Below are 25,552 nucleotides of genomic sequence, written 5' to 3'. Positions count from 1 at the left end.
GAATTGACAGGATCAGAATCTGTAGATTCGATCGCGGCCGAAGATATTTTTGAGGCGAAGATCGCGGTTACGTGTAACGATGAAAACTGTTTGGGATGTTCTCGATTGAGCCACTTCCGTAGAAATAACAGCGATCCTGAAAAATCCAATGCGTTAGCGCAAGCGAAACGAAAGCTCGTGAATGAACGAAGATCTTCTCAAGAACACTCAGAAAGCCTGGGAGAGTGGGAAAAAGATTTTTTGAAGTATTCTCTTGCGAAGGATCGTAAATTTCACAAGAAGGAGATTCAGAGCGAAGCTGATAAGAGATTCGAAGACATTGATAAGACATTTGGAGAAATTTACTCGGAAGATTTATCCGGCGAAAAAGTGGAGATCAGGAAAGTCTTTGGCTTGAAATTATATTGTGAACCAATCGAGTGGAAACCGACTGTTTGTCGAGTGGTCCGCCGATCCGAATCCTTGAAGTCCAAGAGTTTGATTCCTAGACCGAAAGCGGCGAGGTCCTGCAAGACTCGCGGCTTAGTGAGTTCGAGCTCGGAAAGCTCAGGATTCGGCTCGCCGTTGTCGCCGTTATCGCCGCAACAAGATCCATTGATCAAGAAAGAAACTACGAAGGATATTATTAAGACCAGCGACAGCAAAAGCTCCGGCATAGGATCGCCAGGATCGCCGAGTTCGCCTTTATCCCCGGAAAGTCAGAAATATTCGGCTTTTCATCTTATTCAACTGCAGCTGGATAAATTACGAAATTGTCCTTGTGAGGAACGTCAAGCCGAGGTAATTTGCACGACTTTGTAAATTTTTCAGGAAACAAAATTATGATATTAAGCGCGTATTGAATTACTCTTTAAATTTAAGAATGCAAAATGTTATTAGATTGATTATCTAATAGATATAAATAATTAATAAATACATTAACGAAAACCAAATTGGAAAATTAAATTTAAATAATAATTAAATTCAAACAATCTATAAAAATATTGTAAAACATGAAAAGATAGAGGATGATAATTATACAAGCATTTTTTTAATGATAAAATTCTTACCTACTTTAACTTTGTAATACATAGTTTGTTATTTAAATTTTTCTTTTTCTTATTTATAGGTTTTTACTTAATTTTGCTTTTTTTTATTTTTGTTTCTAATTTTGTCAAGCGGCTTCCGATTGTATTTTGGAACTGTATATGCATTTTTGTAAGAAGTGGAATTTGGCATGATGAAAGAGCTATAAATCTTATGAGTCACGAGTTGCGTAGGGCAAACCCCATGGGTGCGCGAGCACGTGGTGCGAAGGAATTACGTTCACCCTCGCTTCGTACGTAGGCATGCGCGCGTGGCGCCCTTCCTGCCACTCATTCATGAGGGTACCTCCTCGACAGAATTTTGTCTCGTTTCTTAATATGCTTAATGTTGATTTTTCTCTACATAAGCACACGTGCCTATATTATAATTGAATTAGTTATTTAAAGAAAATACTAATTTGATTTTATTTATCTGAAACGACGATATAACACAATTATATGTTCACAAAAATCATGAAACATTAAAGTAGGGAGTATTTTTAATTATATTATATCTGATGTTTATGATACTTAACAAACCGATTTGAATATATTAAAGAGAGAAATATTTTTATAAGTTTATAAAATTATAAACTTATATTGCAAAACAAAGAATACTCTTTATAACTTTACATATTGAAATTTATATAATTATAAATATTAATAAATATATTTATACGAAATAGGATTTTTTCTATATAAAGATATAAAAAATTATAAGCTTTTATTATAAATTAAAAGCTTACAAACACATTTCTTATCCATGTAAAAGCACTGTAAGTTTCTCTTCTTACCGTTTGATGGCGACACGTATATTAAAGATATATGATACTTTTAGTATTCTGCAGGGTTGACTGATCCGTACAGTCATTTGGATTTTGCGAACTCACGGATCCGTATTCAATATACCGTAGATATTTACGTATATATTTACACTGCATCTATATAAATATTTTTATGTGTGAGCAATAATGCAATAATTATTTGAGAAATAATGGAAACAAAATTTAAAAATAGAAAAATAAATAAAGATAAACTAGATATTGATATTGATATCCATATGATATTGATTGAAATAGTGAAAAAGCTAAAGTTAATTTTTATATTCCTCAATTTAAAAAAAATGAACTTTTAATATTAAATATTATTCTCATAAAAAATAATAGCTAATATATGAATTGATAATTGAGTTATTATTATATCATAATCTGATATGTATATCTAAAAATTGAAAACAAGTTCTATTTAAATTAACATCTAAATTTGATGTAGATAAAAGGTTGTTATTAGAAAAGACTAATTTTTATTGTTATCTTATTATATTTATTAACTGTAATTTATAATTATATTCTTACTTGACCAATTTAATTTTTATTAATCTAATCTCTTTATTTAAAATATTAATAACATTTCTTTAATTTAACAAAAGCTGTACTATTGCAAATGTTGTGAAACTATTTTAGATTAATTATTTGGAAAATTACGCAGAAAATTACTTCCAAAAGTAAAAGTTTTTTATTTAATATTATTGGCAAAATAAGAGTAGTATTAGGATTTTTGGCTCCCTAAGCAATTTTTGCAACGTATATTGAAAATGATTCGCTGATCAGACCGGATTTTTCTAGAAATTAAGGACGTTTACGAGACATCAAACGGACCGCAGAAGAGCGGGATCAGCCTCGATATAAAGGGAGTAGGGAATCGCTTTTGTATCAATTTTTTCGAGCACGTGTGGAATTTGACCGCTTATTCCACGTGGCTTGTCACTCCCGCACGCGATGTTTTTCTATCCTCTCTTATATCTTTCTTCCCCTTCACTAACAGGTGAATTTGGTTTCTTTCACAAACTTCACTTTTCAATTATAATGAGAGCCTTGTCCGTGTTTAGGAATATATGTGTAGATATACTTGCAAATTTAAATACAGATATTTTATTTTCAGAATATTCAATAAATGTACTAATGTCATCTTTATTCTCCTGTAATTTTTTATTCGCCGTTTCTTTTTGCACTATCTCGGACTGGTCACGAGATAGTCGGTCAGTCATTAGTATGATGGATCCGTAATCGATCCGCTGTCAGATAAGATCTTATTAGGTCGCCTGGCTGATGTAACTAAATCATAATTGATAATGAAGGTAAACATTTACGGAACATGCGACAAAAGTGCCTTAACTCATTAAGCGTCACAATTCTCATTTAAAAATTCCAATGATTCTTTTGTTCTGTAATATTCAAGAAATATATTAATTTAAAATTTCAAATTGAAAGTTAAAAAATAATCTTTTATTTATATATCTAAGTTAATATAAAAATAAAAAGTAACATCAATTCAATTCCAATGTGTTCCATTTTGCATCCTTGTGACCGTATAGGATTCTTTTACGGCTTTATGCGGAAAAATAATTCGTAATAATCCCGAAGCCAGTAACATAGTGCTTTCTACGATATATCCTTCATGGTTCTTCTTTCGCAAATTATCTCAAATTAATTTTCTTTTACATAATGTAAAAAAATCGTTTTGCAATATTTATGATTTCATTCTTACTATACGTATATCCAATATTTAACAAAGAAACTAGAAAATTGCAAATAAAAATAAATATGATTATAATGAACTATAATTTTTTTAATTATAATGATTGTTAATAGAAATACTGGATTAAACGTTTTTAAAAGTAAAATACTTTAGAAATCCTATCTTAAAATTGCCGTGTTACCTGCGTTGAAGCCTCTTTTCCCCAATGTTTAAAAATTCATATCTTCCAAAAAAATAAAGATATAGACTTCTTTCTGGGCTCATCTTAAAGATGAATTTTGTGACTATTTTTTAAGAAATCGTGATTTTATTTAAAAATGGCCGATTCAAAATGGCCGATTAAAATGTAATTTTTTGAAAATTTATTTTTTTTCAAAAATTAACATTTGTTTAATTAAAATGTAAATTGGTATAAATGTAATTGGGAGACGTATGGGATTTAATACGCAGCGCGCGCGAAGCGCGCGCCTGTTATGTATGCACTAGTAAATTATTAAAAAATTGAAAATATATATGTTTAATTTGTTTCGCGAGGCTGAAGGGATGTAATTTTGTTGCTTCCCTTTTAGTAACGTTCAATTCAATCTTGTAATTTTTGTCAGACAATTCCGTTGCTGGCTGAGAACCCCAAAGGGCTAAGCCATAGGGCCCGGACTGAACGCGCAGGAACATTATTATATTGAATCGTGGAAACGGAAAAGTAAGTCGACGGGAAGAGCGGAAAGCGAATGGAAAGCGAGGAGTCGTAGTAGCGTTAAGCCCGGTGGTACTGCTTTATTAATTATTGCGACGACCCTTTGGCTGCTAGCACCCGTTGCCCGCATTCGTCCATTCGTATGTGTGTTTGCTCGCGTATGGGGTTTCATATCGATTCAACTGGTTTCATTAATAAAGAGACATTATTCGCTCGGAACTTACACGACATTGAGATATCATTTTTTTTTGTTTTTCAGAGATTTTTGAAATTTTAAATTTCTTTTACGATGGTTTGATGATTTAATTCTGATACATTTACATAATACGATGTAGTAAATATTGATGTATTTAATTCTTGTAATCATCCCATTTTATTGACAATCAGATGCATTCTTCTAGTGGCTTATCTGTTATTTTTACTGTCCCCCCAAGAAAATCTGATCAAAATCTGCACGCGCCAGCACGTGAAAAATCTTTTTCGGGATGGTGCAGGGGTCAAAATATCAGATTATCGGTCGAGTGGAATCAAATTAAAAGCTCATATAGGAACCCCCTTCAGTGTATGTTGAATGACCTGTGCGTGTCTTCGTTATGACAGATTCCTTCTTTTTCTCTCTCGTCAACACGCACATTCCTTCCGTGTTATCCTGAGGGTTATTCTTTAGGGTGATTATAAGTCAATAGGTGTCATGTTGGAAGGCGAACTAGAAATTATTATTTCCACCATAAAATTTCGCGCTTGATCTTTGCTTTAGGGATTAATATCGGAACAACATATTCAGAGATGAATTATAAAAGAATATTCGTAGAAATGGCATGAAACGAGAAAGAATTATTTTCTATTTTAAAGCATAAAAAAAAGTTTTTTCTGATCAAATAAAATAAAATAAATTTGATACAAAGCCCATTTTTAAAAATTGTCTACTATTTCCTCGAAATTCTTAAACTTTTATCCTATCTTTTCAGCATCAGGACATTACGTTAATTAACATCGTCCTCTAATCAGTCCGGTTTTCTGGCATCATCCAGACGACAGACGGCGCGTACTTATTAGTTAGCATGCATTCGAAATCTTTTGCGCCAAGCACTTGCTATAAATATGTAGATTCGTCCTGTAGGGGCTACGGGAGGCTGCCAGAAAAAGGGGGTGAGGGGGTATTGGGGGGGGGGAAGAGGGAGATATTGTGCCGACACACTCGTCATGGTGTATCAAGAGAGGGCTGCTTTTTCGAAGGGTGGCGTACCTTTTCCTTCATCACGATGGCGCTTTTATAATATTCACCCCACGTGTACACACGTTGGAATGGTGATTTTCGTCTCTGTATCCCCTCCACTTCTATTTCTCTCTGTGGCAACATCGAAAAATGCCTTGGCAGCGATCGAGATATCGAGCGGCGAGAAAGACCACGTCTTTCACGTCTTCTTATCGCTATCGGGTATGTCAGTGTCCTTTGTCGTGCCGCGTTCGATTCTTCGACCCTTCGAAAATCCGGGTTCATTCGAGAAATATCGTCGACTACGGAGATAGGCTTGGCACGTCGATGATTTTTCAATTGCTGATATATTCGGCGACAAAGTAATCGCGATAAAAGATATGCCTGCAGAAAAAAGTTGTATTCTCACTTTTATATCGTTCTTTTATTTAGCGTTATATTGTATTATAGAATTAAAAAAACTTATTTGCGATATTTTGTTACTATTTAATTAATTTTTTTACTTTAGTATCGAATAAGCTTTTTATTGAGGAGAAAGACAATGATGTAGCAAATTAAACTGGCAAATTCTTTGATTTGATTATAATTTGTCTATACTCGAAAGCGTTAATCTTAAATGGAAATTTTAATTTACTACAAAATATATATATATATACAGAAAAAGGCAATGACTTTGCATATTTGAGAAGTGTACAAATTACAAGAGTTGTGACCCTTTAAATCCTTCCCCTTTAAATCTCATCTCTCTGCTCCTCGAATGCACTCGTCATAATCCGAATACGCTCGATTTCCATTAGTACCTAGCAATTAGCGACGGTAATTTAATTTTCCAGCTGGGTATGTAAAAAGTTATCACGTCTCGAAGTAGCCAGTGTGGTGCCGTGCATCTCGACTAAATTTACAGCCAACACATTACGAATAAAATAATAATCGTCGCTTTTACCGCTTTTAATCTAATCCATCGTGTATGGTGTTTTTAAAATATTAAAAGCAATCTTAGAAAAAGAAGTAATTTTTATATGAATAATTATATATTATATCGTAACAATACAAATTAGATCTGTATATATATGTATATAGTTATGGTATAATATATTATTATTTATATAAAAACCACTTCTTTTTCTAAGATTGATTTTGAGATCTAATTTTTTTGTCTTTTAGAGATTTTTGGTATTTTAAATTCTTTATACAATGATGATTTAATTCTGATGTATTTAATACGATGTATTAAATATTGATATATTTAATTCTTGTATTCATTCCATTTTGTTCACAATTAGATGAATTCTTCTAGTGGATTATCTGTTACTTTTACTCTTCTAAGAAAAAATCTGATCCAAATCTGCACGAACATAGTTTATATATATATATAAATTTAATGATAATAGATTTTAATAGATAAATAAATAAAGAAATTATTTATAAATTTACGAATAAATTGAATAACGTTATATTATTTTTTCCTGAAAAAATAATGTATCTGAATAGATAGAAATTAATTTATAAATTTATGGTAATGTTATATTTTACAATGGATAGATTTAATATTATAAAATAGTGTAACAATACATTGTTTTGTACTTTATAATTGATATATAATTACTAAGTATTAAGCTCACTCACCATAATTACAATGTGCGCGTGCGCGCGCTCGTCACCACGATGCTCCGCATCGTCCTGTAACGGACCAGACCGTCAGTCCTGCCGACGATCCTTTCAAGGGTGCTCGTGTATTCACCCTTCCGCGTCGGTCTGTGGCTTGCAAGGTTAATTAGTAGATGTCAGTGATTGCTAGAAAGTGAAAATTTTTGTGAAAAGTTTTGATAAAAGCAAGAATGTGGAGTCAGTTTTTCAAGAAGCACAATAATTAATGAATTCTTTTTGAGATTATATGATGTTTTTTTTTTATGTAATTCTATTTTCTGTAATTTATGTCAATTGTAAAAAGAAAAGTGCTCTTTAAAAATAGTTCACAGATTATGTATTTTTCATTTATTAGATATAGATTATGGATTTTTTATCAATGACAGCAGATAAAACTTTATCAACTGAAATTATATAACATATGTATTTTATATATATTGAGAAGATAAGTAAATCCAAAAATTAAAAAAAATATATATTTTTTAAATAAATATATATTAGATATATAAAATCTATAAATTTTTTTTTAATTCCACAAGATATATTTTTGATCGTGAATTAAATATCGAATTATACTTCTTTATTATCACCTCCATCATCTGTGAGTGAATTACCTTCGTGACGCAAAGCTGGAATTGTTGATTAATTAAATTAGAAGAACCGAATGCGAGCTCATCAAATCGCCACTTCTTTGAATTTTTTTGGATCCTTCTGGATGCTTGACGAATCGCGATCTCGTAGAGCTTCTCGAAAGATGAAAGAGGAACAATGTCGGGTCTTAAGACGCCCGCGGGCTATCCTCGTACTGGCAACGGAGCCAAACCGAAGAGCAGGATTTGCCGATTGACATCTTCGCGATCGCTGATTCCCTCCCTGGCGGGAAACACTTTGGAGAAATCTTTGGAAATAATAGAATCCTCGTCATCGAGTCCTAGCAGGTCATCCACGTCACCGCGAAGAGTTTCTAATGATCGGAAGTCGCCCAGAAAACATTCTGAAGAACGTCAACAGATATATCACAGTCCCAAGCGTTCGCCAAGGAGATTTTTACCATCATTTGATGACGATTTATTTCAAGGCCAGATGGGTCTGGGACTCAGGGTGTCGTCGACCACGTCGACTTGCATCGACGAAGGACCTGGCATGTCCTTCCTGGAGTTCGAAACTCTGTACACCCTGGAGAAAGAGATGCTGATGCAATCGCAATGCAGTCAGAACACATCGACCCAACTGGGCGACAAGTGTATAGCAGGGTGGTTGGGTGATAAAAGGATTTATACGGACCTACCAGATCCCTTACTGTGTCATCATATGTGCATGTGTGGTGCAATTCCACCTGTCTCGCAGGCGCCATCGGAAGGATACAGCTTTGCACCCGGATGGTCCTTAAATGCGGATCATTTCTATCAGTGGCAGCATCGTGGAAAAACTACGCAGCAGGTAGTTTAGTTTTGTAATCAAATTTGTTGAACGAAAAGTTTTAGGCAGACATTAATCAATTTCAAGGAGATTAAAATCAGTAATTAGTTATTGATAATAATAATCAATTACTATTGAGATCCCTAAATTATATTCAAGTTTTACACAAGAATTAATTGATTTTAAACGAGATTAACAGAGAAGAGTGAAATTGAATCTAATCTACTTAAAGGTTCTGCAATGTAAATTGTAATTCACTCGTGAATATTAAATTGTGCGATATTAAAAAGAATGACATTATCGTACTAAATAAAGTACATACCACTTATATAATCTTTGCAAATCGAACCAACTATTTGCGAGGTACAATATTACAGGATACAATATTAATTTATTATTTTATTATAATTATTGAATCACAAAATACTGAAGATATTAGAATATTGAATCACGTAATTATAATATATATATTTTACATATATTATGCGACTCAAATAAACACGATAAATTATAGCTAAGGGAGAGAATTACAATTAAATTATTTAATTATAATTGTTAAGATACAAACCGACGAAATATCACAGAAATTAAATTCTTTTTCAATCAAATTACGTATATGAACATTTATTGAAAGGCTCATGGCGTCATTTGTGTGTATCAGAGATTGAATTATTCCTCACCTGAAAAAAATTCGGGAAATTCGGGATATGGAATTCCGAATACGGGCCTTGAAATGAAACTGTCAGCGGCACGTTCTCTCGCACGCTTGTTCGCATTCTCGAATTAATCGAAAAACGGAAGTAATTTCGCGAGCGGTAGCAGCGAATCGTCGCATTTAATGCGGACATTCGAGCTTCTCCGTTCCGATATCGTTTCTCTTCTCGCCCTCTTCCCTCCCCGCCCCCTTCCACCTCTCCCTCTTGATATTCCCTGCACCCCCGACCAGCATTTTCATCGCTCGAGGCAAGTTGATTTTCCTGTACCCCCTCATCGAGCTAATTTCGGAAACCGAGCTGCAAATTTGCGGCGCTACGCATATCGAGTTTTGCTTTATTTTCGCCGCCGGCGATTCGCGGATTTCGTGCAGTCGCTATCGCGAGCGAAAATAATCATGAAATGATCGTCATAGCGTAGTAATGTGATTCCCATGGGGAAGGGAGAGGCCAATACGTAAATAGTACAATAGGTAAATATAAAGTACAATATGAATTTGAAAATGCAAACGATAGTGGATGTCACTCCTAAAAATTCTTTAAAATATGATATTTATTTCATTGATGTGTTTTTTCTATGCAATATTCTGTATTTAAAATATCCTAGATTTTCTCACATAAAAATCTTTAACAATTTTAGTAAAAATAAATATTATATTTGAAGTAAATTAATTTAGAGATATTGCTTATAATTACAGAAAAATTATAAATAAACATAAAAAAACCAATGCACTAAGTATAAAATGCCTCAAAATTATAACTGATATGATTGAAAAGTAGCACACAAAGTAGATTACTAAAATAGATTAAGTAATACATACTTAGAATTTTGAAAATAAATTATTACTACACTTTGCGAAGGTAAAAGAAAGTCAGGTCAACCCGTGAAAAATTGAGCAGTCCGTGTAGTAACGTTCCCCTTGCTCTTTTTCCTCATAGTTTCTGTAGCGCAGCGTTCCGCTTGTAAAAGACTCTCGAGGATCCTCTCTTGAGTAGCAAGAGGGTCGAACCTCGCGAGGACTATCAAATATGCTGCCCGGGGGTGTGAAGGCACTTTGATCAACCCCCAAGAAGTCCGCTGCCGCCCTTCCGCGATGTTTACTTTAAGGGGTGCTATCGGCTACCAGCATCTATCATGCAAGGTGCACTGTCGTCTTTTTGTTCCTTGTCCGTATGTATATCGCCAAAGGAGCTAGCCCTTGGCGAAACGAAGACAAGGATGTTCATTAGATCGCGATCAAAGCAAGTTAGTTTGTTTGCCTGTTAAGATTGCATTAAAAATAATATTAATTCTTAATTAGATAATATCTTGATTTATAAGACTTTGTCTTTCTTTTTGAAGTCTTCTTTCTGATCTCACAATTAGAATATTCAGGAATGCTTTTATATACATTCTTAAATTTTATTCAAGAAATTCTAAAATCTATTTTTTATCATTGTAAAATATCAGTAAATATACCTATGAGAAATTAAACAACATACTTTTTGTTATTTTCTATCACGACAGTCTAAGATTAATGTTATAGCGATCGATTTCGGTGAATACAGTACTCGTTTCTCCTTTCCATTTGTTCTTTTGTGATATTTGCCTTAGGGAACAGCACCAACATCTTCCCGCAGGAAGGAGGGTGACTGTTTCCCTTTCTCGTCACTAAGGACCAGGTTGATCCATGCTTCCATTCCTTTCGACAAAGCAAACATATCCGCGTCATTATTGCGTCTCGCGTGGATCATTCGCGCGGAAACGAACGATCTAATTTCGCGTCTTATTGGATGTCATGTCTCTTTCATTTTCTTTCTCTCTGCGTAATTTATGCTATTTGCCGAGAACGCGATTCTGAAGTGCATCAGATCTTATCTAAGTGAGGACTTTGTCTTTTTAAATTCATAAATTTTATAGTAGCAATAAATTAATTTTAATGAATCGTGAACTTTATTTTATTTGATTAGTTGATATTTTTTCAATTCGCACACTTCTATGAACGGCAATAGAGTTTCAATATCTCGCAGAAAAAATATTTTTCATGGCTAGCGAGAGCTACTGCTAACACCATCTCGTTCATCATGGATCGATGAAATTTGACATATGTCGCGATACGAATATTTACGAGTCAGCGATCCGCGCAGATTGGAGGGGATGCTGTTAGCCAGTTTATATTGCCGTAAATAGCGACATATTCGCAAAATAAAATACGAGCGATAAACAATTCAGCCCATATTTTTGTACCTTAAAAATTTTATTTGAAAATGCTGCTACAATACAATTTTATTTTACTTTTATTTAAGTTTAATCTATTTGGTCGTCATTAATTTTATTGTATTTAGTATTGAAACACACGGTATCGATTGAGAAAGGAAAACTTGGAATAACGTGAAGGGCGCGCGAAAAAGGGCGCACGCCCTGACGAGAACAATTTTCGTGGGGCTACAAATTGGCAATCGGACGATAAATGATTTAGGTCGTATTCACGCATGTCTGTACTCGATGTACGTATATGCACGTGTGTTTGTTCTATGACACTCGATATAGGGATGAACCTACCCCAAGGCAAAGCGCATATCTCCGCTTATCGAGTCATCTTACCGGGAAAATAGATCTTTAATTGGATCGTGAGATGAGTCACGAGTTTGTACATGCTGAAATGAATAGCAGGATGCAGAACATCTCTCAGGAATGTAGCTTCTTAAATTTTCAAATTGTTATCTCTTATACACATACAGTTTATATTGTTGAGATGTTATCATATCAGAAAAAATATTTCTCTTTCTATTCGTATATATATATCGCGCCCTGAACACATAAATACTCATAATCCGGCCGCATAGCAGGATGCAGCAGGATGCTGAAAAAATAATCGAGATAGACGCGTCCGTGGGGTGGTGGTGTTAAATAAATACGTCGACAAAGCCGTATCCGCTTATGACGAAAAACGAATTTCGCATCCTTCCTATCGGGTTTCGCTTTGCACGGATTTTTCAACGTTATTTTGCAGTTTGCTGCTCAATTTCCCTTACTACCAGGATTGTTACCAACGCTGTTACGTACGGTAAAAAGAATGATCAAATTTTTCTGGCGCCGCTGACGTATACATTTTTAAAATGCAAAAAAAATTCTGCTAAGAATGAACTTAATTTCAATGAACTTAATTTAATTTAATTGCATTAAGAATTTATAAATTATTTTTATTAATTATAGGATAATTTTTCATGCAAATTTAATTTGTTCCTTGAGTTATGAAATAAATGGTTTGATTCTATGTAATTTAACAATTAAAATATGTGTGTGATAGAAATATCACATTTCATACTTTTGATGAATATAAAACGTTTTTTTAAAATGATATTATTATTATATATAAGCTAATAAAGAAATTAATTTTTCTTTTGTAAGATTACAGAAGAAGTGACGTTTTATTTTAGTCTCTGATTATTATTTTATTGTTTATTTAACATACGTTCGATTATTCTACTCGAAAGAAATTTCGGGCAGCCATCCGAAGAAGGACGCCCGATACGCAAAATCAATATTCCCCGCGTATACTCTCAGAGACCTTCCGGACGCTGTGCCATACCGCGTCCACATCAAATACCATGCGGAAATGCCACATCACACGAATATCGTACTGATACGTTTCGCGCGAAAACAGGCGTGTCGAACCACGTCACAGAAATGCGAACCAGTGTCACTGCCGGCGTTGAAACCGCAATTATGAACCCACGTCAATAGCAGACTTACCTTTTTTTCGTTTTAATCGACCTATTATGTTAATTATATGCGAAAAAGAAAAAGTTCTGCATTTATAAATAAAGTAAAATATGAATGATACATTTTTTAATTTATTTGAAAAATTTAACAAAGTACAGAATAATTAGTGTGCTTAAATATAGATATAAAAAAATAATTATTTTCTATGGTGGAAAAATGAAATAGTATTATTAAAGTAACATCTTCGTAAAATGTGAAAAGTACCTAGATGTGGCAAGATGTGTCGTTGAGAGTCAAGTCTTCTTATTTTCTGGTTCCTTGGGGCAAAAGGATGCTACTTGCCTTGGGAAGAACTACCGTCGAATCAGGAGTGCGACCCCAAGCAAACGTCGAAGCTCGTTAGAGCGCTTCGAAGAGCGAGTTAGCGGTCTCCTGTGCGCTATACGTGAGCCGAAAGAATTATAGCAATTTCGACGTGACGAAACCTGAATTCGTAATACGCTGTCTGCGAATGACACGCGTCTGCTGTACAGATTTTGTCCGAGCAGCAGGTCCTTCTCATTAGTTGTTAGTTTGAGAATAGACAGTTGCAGAGAAATAATTGTAAATCCTCCCTTCAAGAACTTTAAAGCTTACATGCGAAAAACAAACAAGATAATATTTAGAAAACGAGTATTAATTTTTTTTATACAATTCAATTTTAATTAATAAGATAAAATTAAAATAACAATAGCTGTATGTTTATATTTAGGCTACTTGTACTTTGTAATTATTTTATTAATCTCTATAAAAATAGTTGTATTCTTATAGAGATACGAATTTATAATAACGTATTTAAATATATATTTAGAAGAGCATGCTTAGAAACTCAAGCTTTATTATTAGAAAAAATCTTACAACTTATAAAATATTTATAAAATAGGGACAATAACACACAGACATTAGAAATACATACATTGTATTGTCGACGAAGTCGCACATCGAAAGGCACGAATGACTGTTGTAGAAAAGACACAAAGTGACAAACGATTATTCTCCTTGTGCAAGACAAACCCACTAGCGAAAGTTTAGCACTTAGTTCGCGTTCGCGAGTTTCTGGGACCTTAAGGATAGTCGTGGGGGCTCGGTGTCTCTCGTGTGGGCCAGTTAACGTATGCGAGAGGATGCCTACACGAGGCTGCGCACAATGGCAGGGTTGGGCCTGGTTGCATCGCGACTGGCAGCGCAGGTAAATTTAGCTCGTTCCTTCGCGAGTGCGTGTGCACGCACGTGCACGCGTCGTAATGGCGCGTAGGTGAGCTACTCATTCATAAAACATAACCCACGTGGCGCCGACAGTCAGTGAGCTCCGAAAAAACGAGTTACAAGCATCCCGAAGTGGAAGTCGACGAGACGACCGAAAGAGAAAAGAATAAAAACGTAAAATACAATTACGACTAGAGGAGAAAAAAGGATCAAAGTTTCTAGTAATTCCATTACACAGATTTCCAGAAATAATTAGAATAATTAGTTAAAAAATCTCATGTATACGTAATTATATTACAATTTAAATAAAATACTTAAATTATGCACATATATTTTTTAAAATTATACAGACTTATATTTTATGCGATATTATGTATAATATTATAAAATACTAATTCAATTTTGTAATCAAGTTTCAACATTGTTTTTTTCTTTGGATATTATTTTTCTTTCACTTCTCATTTAAGTGGATATATTTTGCGACATTTGCGTGAATTGGTGATTTAAAGATGAATCGGATAGGCCTTAACTTTACGAAGAAATAAAGGATGCTAATCAGATCTTATCGGAACTTTGACATAATATGGCCGACGTAAAAATAACTTTGTTCTCACGGGAGTTCGGTAGTCATGACAACAACAGGGCTTCCTCGAATCTCGAGAGGGTGTGAGAACATAGGACACGCTTGTTGCAGGACACGTACCTACCCTCCTGAGGGAAGAGGGTGCATGCATCCTCCTTCTAGTTCTTGGGGAGAACGATAACTTGGTTACGATGGTTCTCAACCGCGTATGAGCTCCAATTCCGAATTAATTCTTCTCATGTTGATCTTGATGAAGTATTGTGAATTTTTTGTTTACTGAAAGATGAGCGAAATGAATTAATTAACTAAAATTCAGAAAAGACGATTATTAAATAAAAATGTCGTTGAATTTTAAATTATGACAATAGTTATTATTCTTTAAGCGTGTGCAATTCTTTGTTTTATAATTTCTTAACCGCAGTTAAATATTTATTATATTTTCCTCATATAATTCAATTTTTCAATAATTTATAATTATAGACTGTTTACTTTAAATAATTAGAGACAAGAATTAAAATATAATTTTTTCCTTTATATATTCCTATTCATTTCAGATGTAATCTTTTTCTATAGACATTCACAAATTTATTTTTTGATTTAATTATGTTTATATGACATATATAATTTAGATGCAAAAACTTAAATTTGACCATGGTACATTATAGGCTTTACGTTATTCCAATGTATACGATCTATTTTAATTTCTATCTCTAACAATTTCTTTTTGAATACTGAATGAAATTCGCGCTTTGCCGATCGGAAAATTGGCCGCGGGGGATTTTGCTACGCAACTAACAATAAGTATACAGTTAATGCACAGCAAAAGAGGGTGAAAAACAGAGGGAAAGGAGGGTGCCGCGGCGCTATACGGATCATTTGTAACGAGCGGTGCGAAAGAGGGATAACCGGACAATAACCGACAGAAAACCAAGAAACATTCGACATGAATCTTTTGCATTTTTATACTGGACAGTGACATAAAATAGGTGCGCTGTTTTTTCTATATCCTGTTTTTCCCATATATAATTTAGTAACTTAAGAAAATACATTACACTTTCTTTAGAGCCTTTCGCTTTCTGTTAGAACACTCTGTTAAATTAAGAGGATTATCCTAGCCGATTCGTTGGATTACGCGCTGAAGATGGTCTCCTGATTTCGCAGTTTCCCTTTTGCTTTCGATTTTCTCTTCTCCTTTATCCCCTCGTTGTCCCAAAGGTTGGCTGGTGTGTCTCGATATCGTTCGGGTTAAAGCAAACCTAATTCCGGCAGGCTGGTTCTATAGTCGGCTGTGTCCATCGAGACGAGCTGGCCTCCCGCTTGCCGTAATCGCGCAACAAAGCTCAGTCTCTTACCCCTTTTTTGTCCCTCGTCCTCTCGAAGCGGGACGCGTTCTGCCCGCAAAATTGTCGCGCCGACGGAAACCATCCCCAAACTCCTCCCCTCCCCCGCCCCCTTTGCCGCTGTTGGGAGGAAAGTAAAACTCATTCTCTTCTCTGTGAGTTAAAGTGAATTAATTCTGCAACGTCCAAACGGCAAATTTTTTTAACCAAAAAATTCAATAAATAAAAAAACATTGAAGAGATTGGGAAATAGAAACTTGAGTAAATTCTTAAATTCTTAAAAATTAAAAATGGCAAATATCAGGTTTAATTTATTTTTTAGAAGAAATTAATAAGTTTCCTCCAAAATGATAAAACCATAAGATATTAAAGAATGTAAGGATATTTATAATTTTTTCGCGAGAAACAAAGCGTAGAAAGTGTTTATCATAGTCAATCTCAACCGACAATTTACCCTCTTGCCTTTGAAAAAAAGCACACTAGGCTTACCTTTCATCTCGTCCCCCTTTTCCACTCGCAAAATCATCCTCTCGGTTGCATTATCGCGCAGGATGAAAGAAAAAAAAACGGACAGGATTACACGACTAACGAGCCGTCAGACTGCCGTCAGGAACGAATTAATTATTGTCCTTTAACAGTTTCGTTTCCGGCTCCTGAACTCTCAGTGTCGCTGCCGTTCCGGGAGGGATCGGCAGCAATATTCAATTTCATGCATTCCCTTTGCACCGATGGTTTCTCTACCACCGTCCACACCAGTGCCAATGGACAATTATTATCCTTTGACTGCTCCCTCGAATTTCAGGATGCGAGTCGCTCCGTCGGAAAAATGACCGTGGAACTGTCGGAAATTAATTGCCAAAATTTTGACGGACACTGATACTATTTTAATTCGAGTATCAAGTTCTGAAAGATCATGACGTCAACTCTCGCGGACGTGAGAGAAATCACACCTACGTAAATGTTATTTTTATTTGCCATTATACGGAAATGTATAATATCCATAAATGTAATTACATGATGTGATAATAAAAATGTATAAAGAACTTATAAATGTGGTAGAAGACTCAATAACTTTACACAAATTTCAGATTTATCTTCAACTTCAATTATCTTCAATAAAGAATAATTTATATAAAAATTAAATTATAAAAATGAAAGTTTAATTAGCAAAATTTTTTAGAATTTTATGATAAAAACTAATAGTTGGAAATTAGATCGATCTGAAAGTATTCGCAAAGAATCCCGCCGTTCCTGCTAATAACGAATGAACGAGCAGCGAGTATACACACGAGACATGAGCATTCCCGACAGGTGCGCGGATCGATTGCTATTCCACGCGGCTCCCGAACGAGCAGCATCATTAATTGTAATGCTTGCCATGGCGTTGCCTTTTAACGCGCGCGCTTAGTCGCGACGCGGGGCGGTCGTGTGCGATAATCGGGGCTAAGTCGAATATCGATCAGCGCGTACGCAGTTCTCACAGGCTTTTATCAACACTATGATGTATTACAATTCCGGCCTCGGTTTAACATCTAGGATAGTAGGGAATAAAGAAGAAGAAAAAATGTTGTATAGTTGAACTATCTAATTGACATTGATACAAACGATTCTTAATTGATTTAGATTTACATTTAATCAATTTAGATTGGTTTGAATTTGTATTTAGAGCTTGAAACTGTTGAGAGATATATAATTTTAAATCCTAAGATTAATTTCTTTCAATTTTTTAGAAAAATTGATTTGAGTTACATCCCATCGGAGCTTAATATAAATGAAATTATACAAAGTATATAGGATATGATAGCTGCGCGCGGTGTGACGTCGCGATCTAATCAACGACGGTCTCTCGGATCGGTTATTGATGAATTTACGGCCCTCTACTAGATTCCATTAATTTGTTAATTTAAACGACGACGCCTACGCAAACGACGACGCTTATTCGCTTTACTCATCGTGCTCTATTTCGAGTTAAACGCCACCGTCGCCGTCGCCGCCGCCGTCGCCGCTTCTTCCTTCAGCTGCGAGCGCCGCCGAACCGTCTCTCATTCTCTATTTTCATCCCCCCTAAGCGCGTTATTTTCGCCCGTGGAGGAAAGATATTGTCTTCCCGGAACATCGTCGGATGTCTAGCAATTTTTATTAGTTCTTCTTCTTCTTCTTCCTTTTCACCTTCTCCTTTCTTCTATTGATGCACTGTATAATTTTTTTACTCAAAGCTTAAGGAAGAAATTGCTATGAATTTAAATATACATATGTAATATATACATATACTAAAATCCAAATTTTTTTATATTAATAATCGTTAAGTTATATGTATAACTTAATATTTTAGCACTTTTGTTAGGAAAAAATTGATTCTAAATCTAAATCGATCAAAGAATTTGTTATTAAAAATATTGTATCTTTGATTCTCAGAATAATAAGGATGTATAAATGCTTAAGAATGCAATAAATGACTTATTTCTAAATGAATAGAAATCGTTGAGAAATTATACAGTTTTATTGTAGCTAATTAAATTGATTTTTTATCTACATTACAACTCATATTACAATTTTTAAAAAGTATAGTAGTATAGAATCAAATATGAATAATATAAATTCTATGAATTAATTAAAAAGTCGATGATTGCGACATTATCACTATTTAGGGAATTATTAATACTTAATTCATTTTTTTTAAAGATTAATATGCTCTTGTATGTTTGTATTATTTTAAGGATATTGATTTACCAAAATTTCTATTTTATATTTTACATTCAGCAAACTATGATATGTTACACAGACATAACAAGAACGTAATTTTGTTGGATAAAATGCAAGCAGTGGAGGATTGTATTGTTGAATCAACGCTGACTTGTCCATGTCATCGAAAATTCTCGGTAGACCTTCTTAATGTCGTTACAGTTCTGCGATTCTTCAACAGCTCGATGCAGTTTCCTCGTCACGTCCATCGTACCATCTTAAAATAGCGATCTCGAGATGTGTCACACTTCCTGATCACGTCGTCATCATCATCCTTGGCCCTTAATTTCCCGAAACTTTCAACATATACTTAAATGTTTTTCATGAAAATCTAAATCTAGTATGATTATGGCATTAACTAATGAATGCGAAAAAACATTAATGTAATTATTATAAATTATATATTTATGATATGTATAATAATATAATTTATAAATCTAAAATTCCTAATAAATTTTTTAGGAGTTTCTTAATTGTAATTACAAACTGCAATTGCAACAATTTTGATATTATGCAAAATGCATTTTTGCAGAGATAAATAGCATAGATAAAGAGCTGAAAGAGAGAGAAAGTGAAAGGAGGTAAAATTGGAGGAAGATCAGGGTAAAGAGAAAGAGATGAGGAGGGAGGAGATGAAGGAGAAGGAGAAGGCGCAAGAGAGTATATACCTACGAATAGAGAAACGTGTGCTCGCGTATTCAGTTACGTTCGGTGCGTCGCAGCGTCGAGACGCTTCCGTGTTTTGTCTTACGGAGCATCGCGACGCGTCACGTTGTTCGCTCCATCATTTTGAAACGAGGGTGATTTACTCGCGAATTGAACAATTGAACGATTGATTAAGCTTTTCTCCTCTTCCTCTCCTCTTTCTTCTTTTCTCCCTCGGCCCTTCCTCCGCTTTCGACGCTCGAAAGAAGATTGTGAGAATGAAGAGCCGCACATGGATCCAGATGCGTATTGCATCAACGATTTATTAATCTTTTAGCAGGGAAATTGAGGATTAATAAAAAGAATTAGTGTGAATATTCTTAGTAATTCGAGAATCATATTGATTTCATTCGTACTTTATACTGTAGCAATTATTTTATATCAGTGCATAGTGCTTTTATGAAAGAAAAATATCGAAAAATAACTGTACTAACGTATATGTAAACTGATATGTGTCAGTGAATTCCAATGAAATGATCTCTTTTGGCAGAATCAAGTGTTATGAATGAAACTAATATTGATTTGTTTGAATATCGATATCTCGTTAATTTCGGTATTATAGCGACACATAATATATCTTAATTTAAATTCCGTTAAAGAAGAAAAAACCATAATTGAAAGGAAATATAATCATGTGTATGGTTGTGAATCGACAAGGAAGATTGAGGATTAAAAGTTAAAGATCAAGAAATCGATTTTAATTATATTCCGAATAGTGTGATTGCAATTATGCATTATCGCATGATGATGAAATGCAAAGTGTATGGTATAGGTGTAATTTGTCGTAAGGTGTAATAATCGAGGGAGGGTAGACTCGGATGACGCTGGGACGTCACGAGGGTCGCGACGACCACCGGCGGCATCATGGCGTGCATCAGGGCGCCGAGATCCGTCCGCGGTTCTATTGACGATATCAAGGCCGATTCCACCCGTAATGTCGTCCAGGTAATTCTCCCCTTCCGTTTGTATCTTTTTTGCCGAGGCCTATCAAATATCAAATATATTCGTAACAGCTTTACGAATCTTTCAATATCTCTTTACGAATTTACTATTGCGGTACTATATATTTTTGATGATGGAAAAGCAGCTGTATAATTAAATACGCTTAAAAATAAAATAATAAAATAGTCAAATTTAAATAAATAAAAACAAGATAGTTAAAACAGTCGTTTTGTGACATTTATTGAAGATAACAAATCCATAAAGCATTTATACATTGTATGTTTTGTAAACAAAATTTTGTCATAAACATCTTGATGAATATTTTATAATGGCATTTTGGATATTTTATTTTGCAACTTTTTTCAACACTGTTTAGGGATATAATTATTTTCTTTTACGATTATTTTCGATTATTTTTCAATAGCATTAATATTTCCAAGAGTTCTAGACAATAATCCATCTCATATTAAGACAAAATTACAAGCTGCATTAATATAATGCAGTATCTTACTATTTGTCTCAATGAGTTTCTATATGTATGTTCTACTCGATCTCACTTTAACACTCTCTTTAGCTTTCTCTCTCTTTACTGAAATACTCCGGGAAAGCCCAAAGATTCCATCCTGGGAAAGCGGGAAAAGAATCAGCGAAGCGGCGACCCCATCGCGGCCGCCGTAATAATGGCGACCTGAAATCACGAAGCAAAACCCTCCGCGTGTCCCTTCGTACCGCTCGTCTCTTTGCGCGCTCAAAAATAGTACGCGATGACTAACTCTCTTCTCTCCTCGCTCTCTGCGCTCTCACTAGCTGCTCCTGTCCTCCTCTTTCTCTTCCTCTTCCTCTCGTCTGTACGACAACCACGTTTGTGTCCCCTTGCGCTTTCCATCGCCCAGCGCTGCGAGCGAATGCGCGCTCGCATCGCATCTTCGCGGTGACTCGAGAGCCGCGCTCGCTCGCTCGCTCGTACGCTTGCTCACGCTGAAAAGTCTGGCGCTTCGCCAGCGCGGTAAACGCGTCAGGACAATTCATGCTTCCGCGCGTGATTTATGTCCCCAATGCTTGCTTATAGAAACAAACGTATAAAAAATTATCACATATAAAATTTCCTGAGAATATATAGGAGCTCTGTAATCACGTTCGAGAAATATTGGATAATTAAATTTTTTTGAGAAATATTTTATTATCGTTGTATTCTTTTTTGTTTAGATATATATTGGAAAGTATAGCACAAATTATAATACTATATAAATATGCGACAGTATAATCATGTTGCTTTAAACGATGAAAAGACTTACAAAAATATTTATAAGAAGAATAATTTAGATTTTATGAAAAATCATGAAATCTAAAAACATACATATTAATGAAGACTTTATACATTGTTTAATTTTAAACAGAAACTGTATTTTTATGTCACACAAAAAATATTTAAAAGTATAGTATGATAAAATAATATTGCAAAGCAATTGTAAGTGAAAAAATAAAAAATACAGTTGCAATATTTTTATTGCCGAATAAAAAATAAACTTTTCTATGCTAATATGAAAATTCACGGTACAAAATCTTATAAAGTAATTAACAATAATAACGCAAATGCAATTCGAAATATGTATTCAACGACAAAATGTTAAATATCTGAGTAATCGATGGTATAAATTTACCCGAGAATATTATTCTTGTCTATTTGAATATCCGACAAATAAATATGGAACACGATGACAAAGTTGTGGCAGTCAAGCACCTGCGGTGCAATAAAATATCAAGTGAAAAAAGAGAGAAAAAAGAAAGAGTAGAAGGAGGGAGGTTCGCGTGTTAATAAACGTAAGTGTACACGCACTTGCACGGGGTTGCAATCAGCGGGAGATAACACCCACGCATATGACGTATAGGTCGCCGCGTATGATGGAAATGCAAATGGATGCGTCGCGCGTCGCGCTGTTTTCACCGAAAGGGAAAACGACAGAAAAAGAGTTCGCGGTGCTTCGCGGTCAGCTGCAAATGCGCGCATTCAATTTTGTCGACACACGCTGGGCACCTGTCGCGCATTACGTGAATAACTGTCTTCAAGTCCATCGAGACTTGCGATGTCATCAACGACACGCTAATTGAAATTTTGTACGGCGATCGAAAATTTGCCGTAACTGATACGATTTATAACATAATTAGAGTGATGCAATAACCGAGATTTATGCTCTAATTAGAGGTGCGACTTGGATGTCGTGATTGAGCCTCATAATTGGCGACGTAACGACAGAAAATTTAAATTGCGATAACATATTGCGTTAACAAGGAGAGGATATGACTCGGCAACAAATTAACCTTCGATGTAATAATAAGATAAATCAAATCGCAAGATTGCGACAGCAACGTGATAGACTTCCGAAGTGCACTTTGCCCGTAAGTGCTCGTTAATGCACTTCTTCGCATCTTTAATCCACTCACTCGCTATGAAATGACTATGCACGATGCATATAATTTTCTTATTTGACATGTGTATAAGTTCTTAAAAGATATTTCTTGCTAAGATTTTTATTTTATTTTATGTCTATTGGAATTTTTAAATAGAATTTAGAATATAATTTTTTAAATAAAATCTAAGAAAGATATTGTATACTATTACTATTTGATTGTAATTTGTTTATTCTTGTTGGAATTTTATTGGAATATAATATACAGAAAAGGAACGAATGTGTGTGTTTGCACGCGCGCGCGCGAAAAGAATTTTATTTGTTATTTTCGTAAAGATAAACGTGCTTGTAGAACTGAAGCGAACAATGAAGAAATAATAACCAGCATGCAGCCGCGAGACGAAGAAATAATAATCGATCAATCGACCATTAAAGTTTGCTCCTCCATGATATGTTTGCTCTCTACAAGCTATTCGTTACTTGTTCCACTCTTTTTCTTTCTCTTGCGATAGCCTTTAATTCATCGAGCTACGATCTCAAGAGTTAATCGATCAACTATAATCATTGCCGATGAAACACGACGTAATTAAGAATGCGTGCAATTTTCCGCTTTGTACTTTAACAAGTAACTCTGAATACTTAATTCATTCCGCGTATTCTTTTTTTTATTAAGAAACAAGAAATAATAACGAGAAGTATAATACATTGTAAATAAAGGAACTTAATTTTAAAATAACTTCAAAACTGTACGTATTAGTGCGTTACGAAGAAACAATAAAAGAGAGAAGAAAATAATTTAAAAAAGATTAATTATAATACTAATGGCGTATCTCATAGAATATATTGTATATTGTATATGCGTGTATATATACTAATTTATATAATTTTTTGGTTGTTTTCTAGATCTACACAGATTGGGCGAATTATTATCTAGAACGAGGGGGTTGCAAGAGGAGAGTGACCGATCTTCAAGCTGATCTCTGTGACGGTGTCCTTTTAGCAGATCTAGTGGAGGCTGTCAGTAAGTATTTTCTGCATATTCTCTGTGCGTTTTTTTTCTTTCCGTTCCTTTTACAATGTTATTAAAAAATTTAAATTAAAATATTTATTAAAAAAGTAGTTGAAATGTTTAGAAGACATTTGTTGATTTACAAATTAATATTATTTATTTATTATAATTATTTGTATCTATAAATAATATAATATTGTGTATTAGAATGTATTTGTGTTTTATTTAACACAAAAAGTTTGGAAAACTTTGTATTAAATAAAAGTTGCGAAAATTTATTAATAAAAATTGAAGCGCAAAAGAAATAAGTAATGATGCGACATAAATCTGTGATCCGCCTAACAGTACTAAATCGTTTATGGCGTTAGACAGTTATCCATAACACATAAATTGACACTAAAGTCATTAGTGCATAGGGTACGACTGTCACGTGCCACACGCACGCGTATGCAATTCATTGCTTCCGTTAATCAATTAAACAAAAGAGGAATATCTTCTAAATTAATCTTAGAACATATATTACATATTCTAAGAAATTAATATACATTTTTCTTATTTCAGCTAATCAGAAGGTGATCGACGTAAATCGAAAGCCAAAAAGTGCCCAACAAATGGTGAGTATATTTTAAAACTATCGTACAGAACAATGTTCAATTATTATTATATTCAGTATTAAAATATGACTTTAAGAATGTTTCAATTACGTTATCTGTGTTTATCAGATAATAACAACGCTTAAGATAAAAAGTTCAAGTTAATTTTTAATTGCACAATAAATTGTGCATATATTATTGTTGCAATATATGTAATATGAATCATAATATTCTTATATAAATGAAAATATCTCAACCGTAGAATCATCTCTTAATAAAATTTAAAATAATATTGATTGTTTCCTCATTAGTTATGTGAGAGAATAAAATACCAGATTATAGATAAAAAGATAGAGAGAGAGAGTGTGTGAAATTCAACAGATTTAATATTTGATGCGCGGATGCTTCGAATCTTTCTCCGGAGAAGCAAATTTAAGAACCAGCTATGCACGAGCGCAGTCCTTTAAAAATAGAAAGCTCACAAGCTCACTCCTCTCTTTCCTCGCTTAGGATATGTAGATAAAATCCATGCAACTGTACATACGGTGCACCATAGATCACCGTCCGCATCTCTTTGAAATATGTAGAATAACGCGAGAAAAATAGACGCGATTATATCTTGCGGCACATTCTGACTTTCCTTAAAACATATTCTCTATATTTATTTTCAATCTTAAACTTTTAATTCATTTTTACGTCTTTAATTAAAATATTTATATTTATCCATTTGTTTATTTACTTTATTTCTAAAATTATAAATTTATTAAATATTATTTTCTCACTTTTAATTTTAGAATTATACAATTAATAGTTCCTTTATTCATTTCATTTAATAATTTAATTCTACTGTTATACTATAATATGTACTTTTATCGAAATCGTAATTTCTTAACATGTATGATTGACTTTAATTAATTTACTAATTAATTTTTAAATTAAGTACAAGCCATACACTAATAACTTTAGTCACTATATCTAAATAATAAAC

The 25,552-nt window shown here is 34.0% G+C and overlaps 1 protein-coding gene across 1 annotated transcript in view; it reads left to right on the top strand.

The window, feature by feature from the left end:
* The window catches only part of LOC105454177 (protein sickie-like), a 69,281-nt gene that overhangs the window by 27,102 nt on the left and 16,627 nt on the right, over positions 1-25,552 (top strand). Inside the window, exons 3-4 of the mRNA XM_011696607.1 lie at positions 23,866-23,983; positions 24,533-24,585. Coding sequence (XP_011694909.1) covers positions 23,866-23,983; positions 24,533-24,585 — 171 coding nt within the window. The remainder of the gene's footprint in view (positions 1-23,865; positions 23,984-24,532; positions 24,586-25,552) is intronic.

This window comes from Wasmannia auropunctata, unplaced genomic scaffold, assembly GCF_000956235.1.
Source record: "Wasmannia auropunctata unplaced genomic scaffold, wasmannia.A_1.0 LD335988.1, whole genome shotgun sequence".
Lineage (NCBI taxonomy): Eukaryota > Metazoa > Arthropoda > Insecta > Hymenoptera > Formicidae > Wasmannia > Wasmannia auropunctata.
This window is presented reverse-complemented; position numbering and strand designations above follow the sequence as displayed.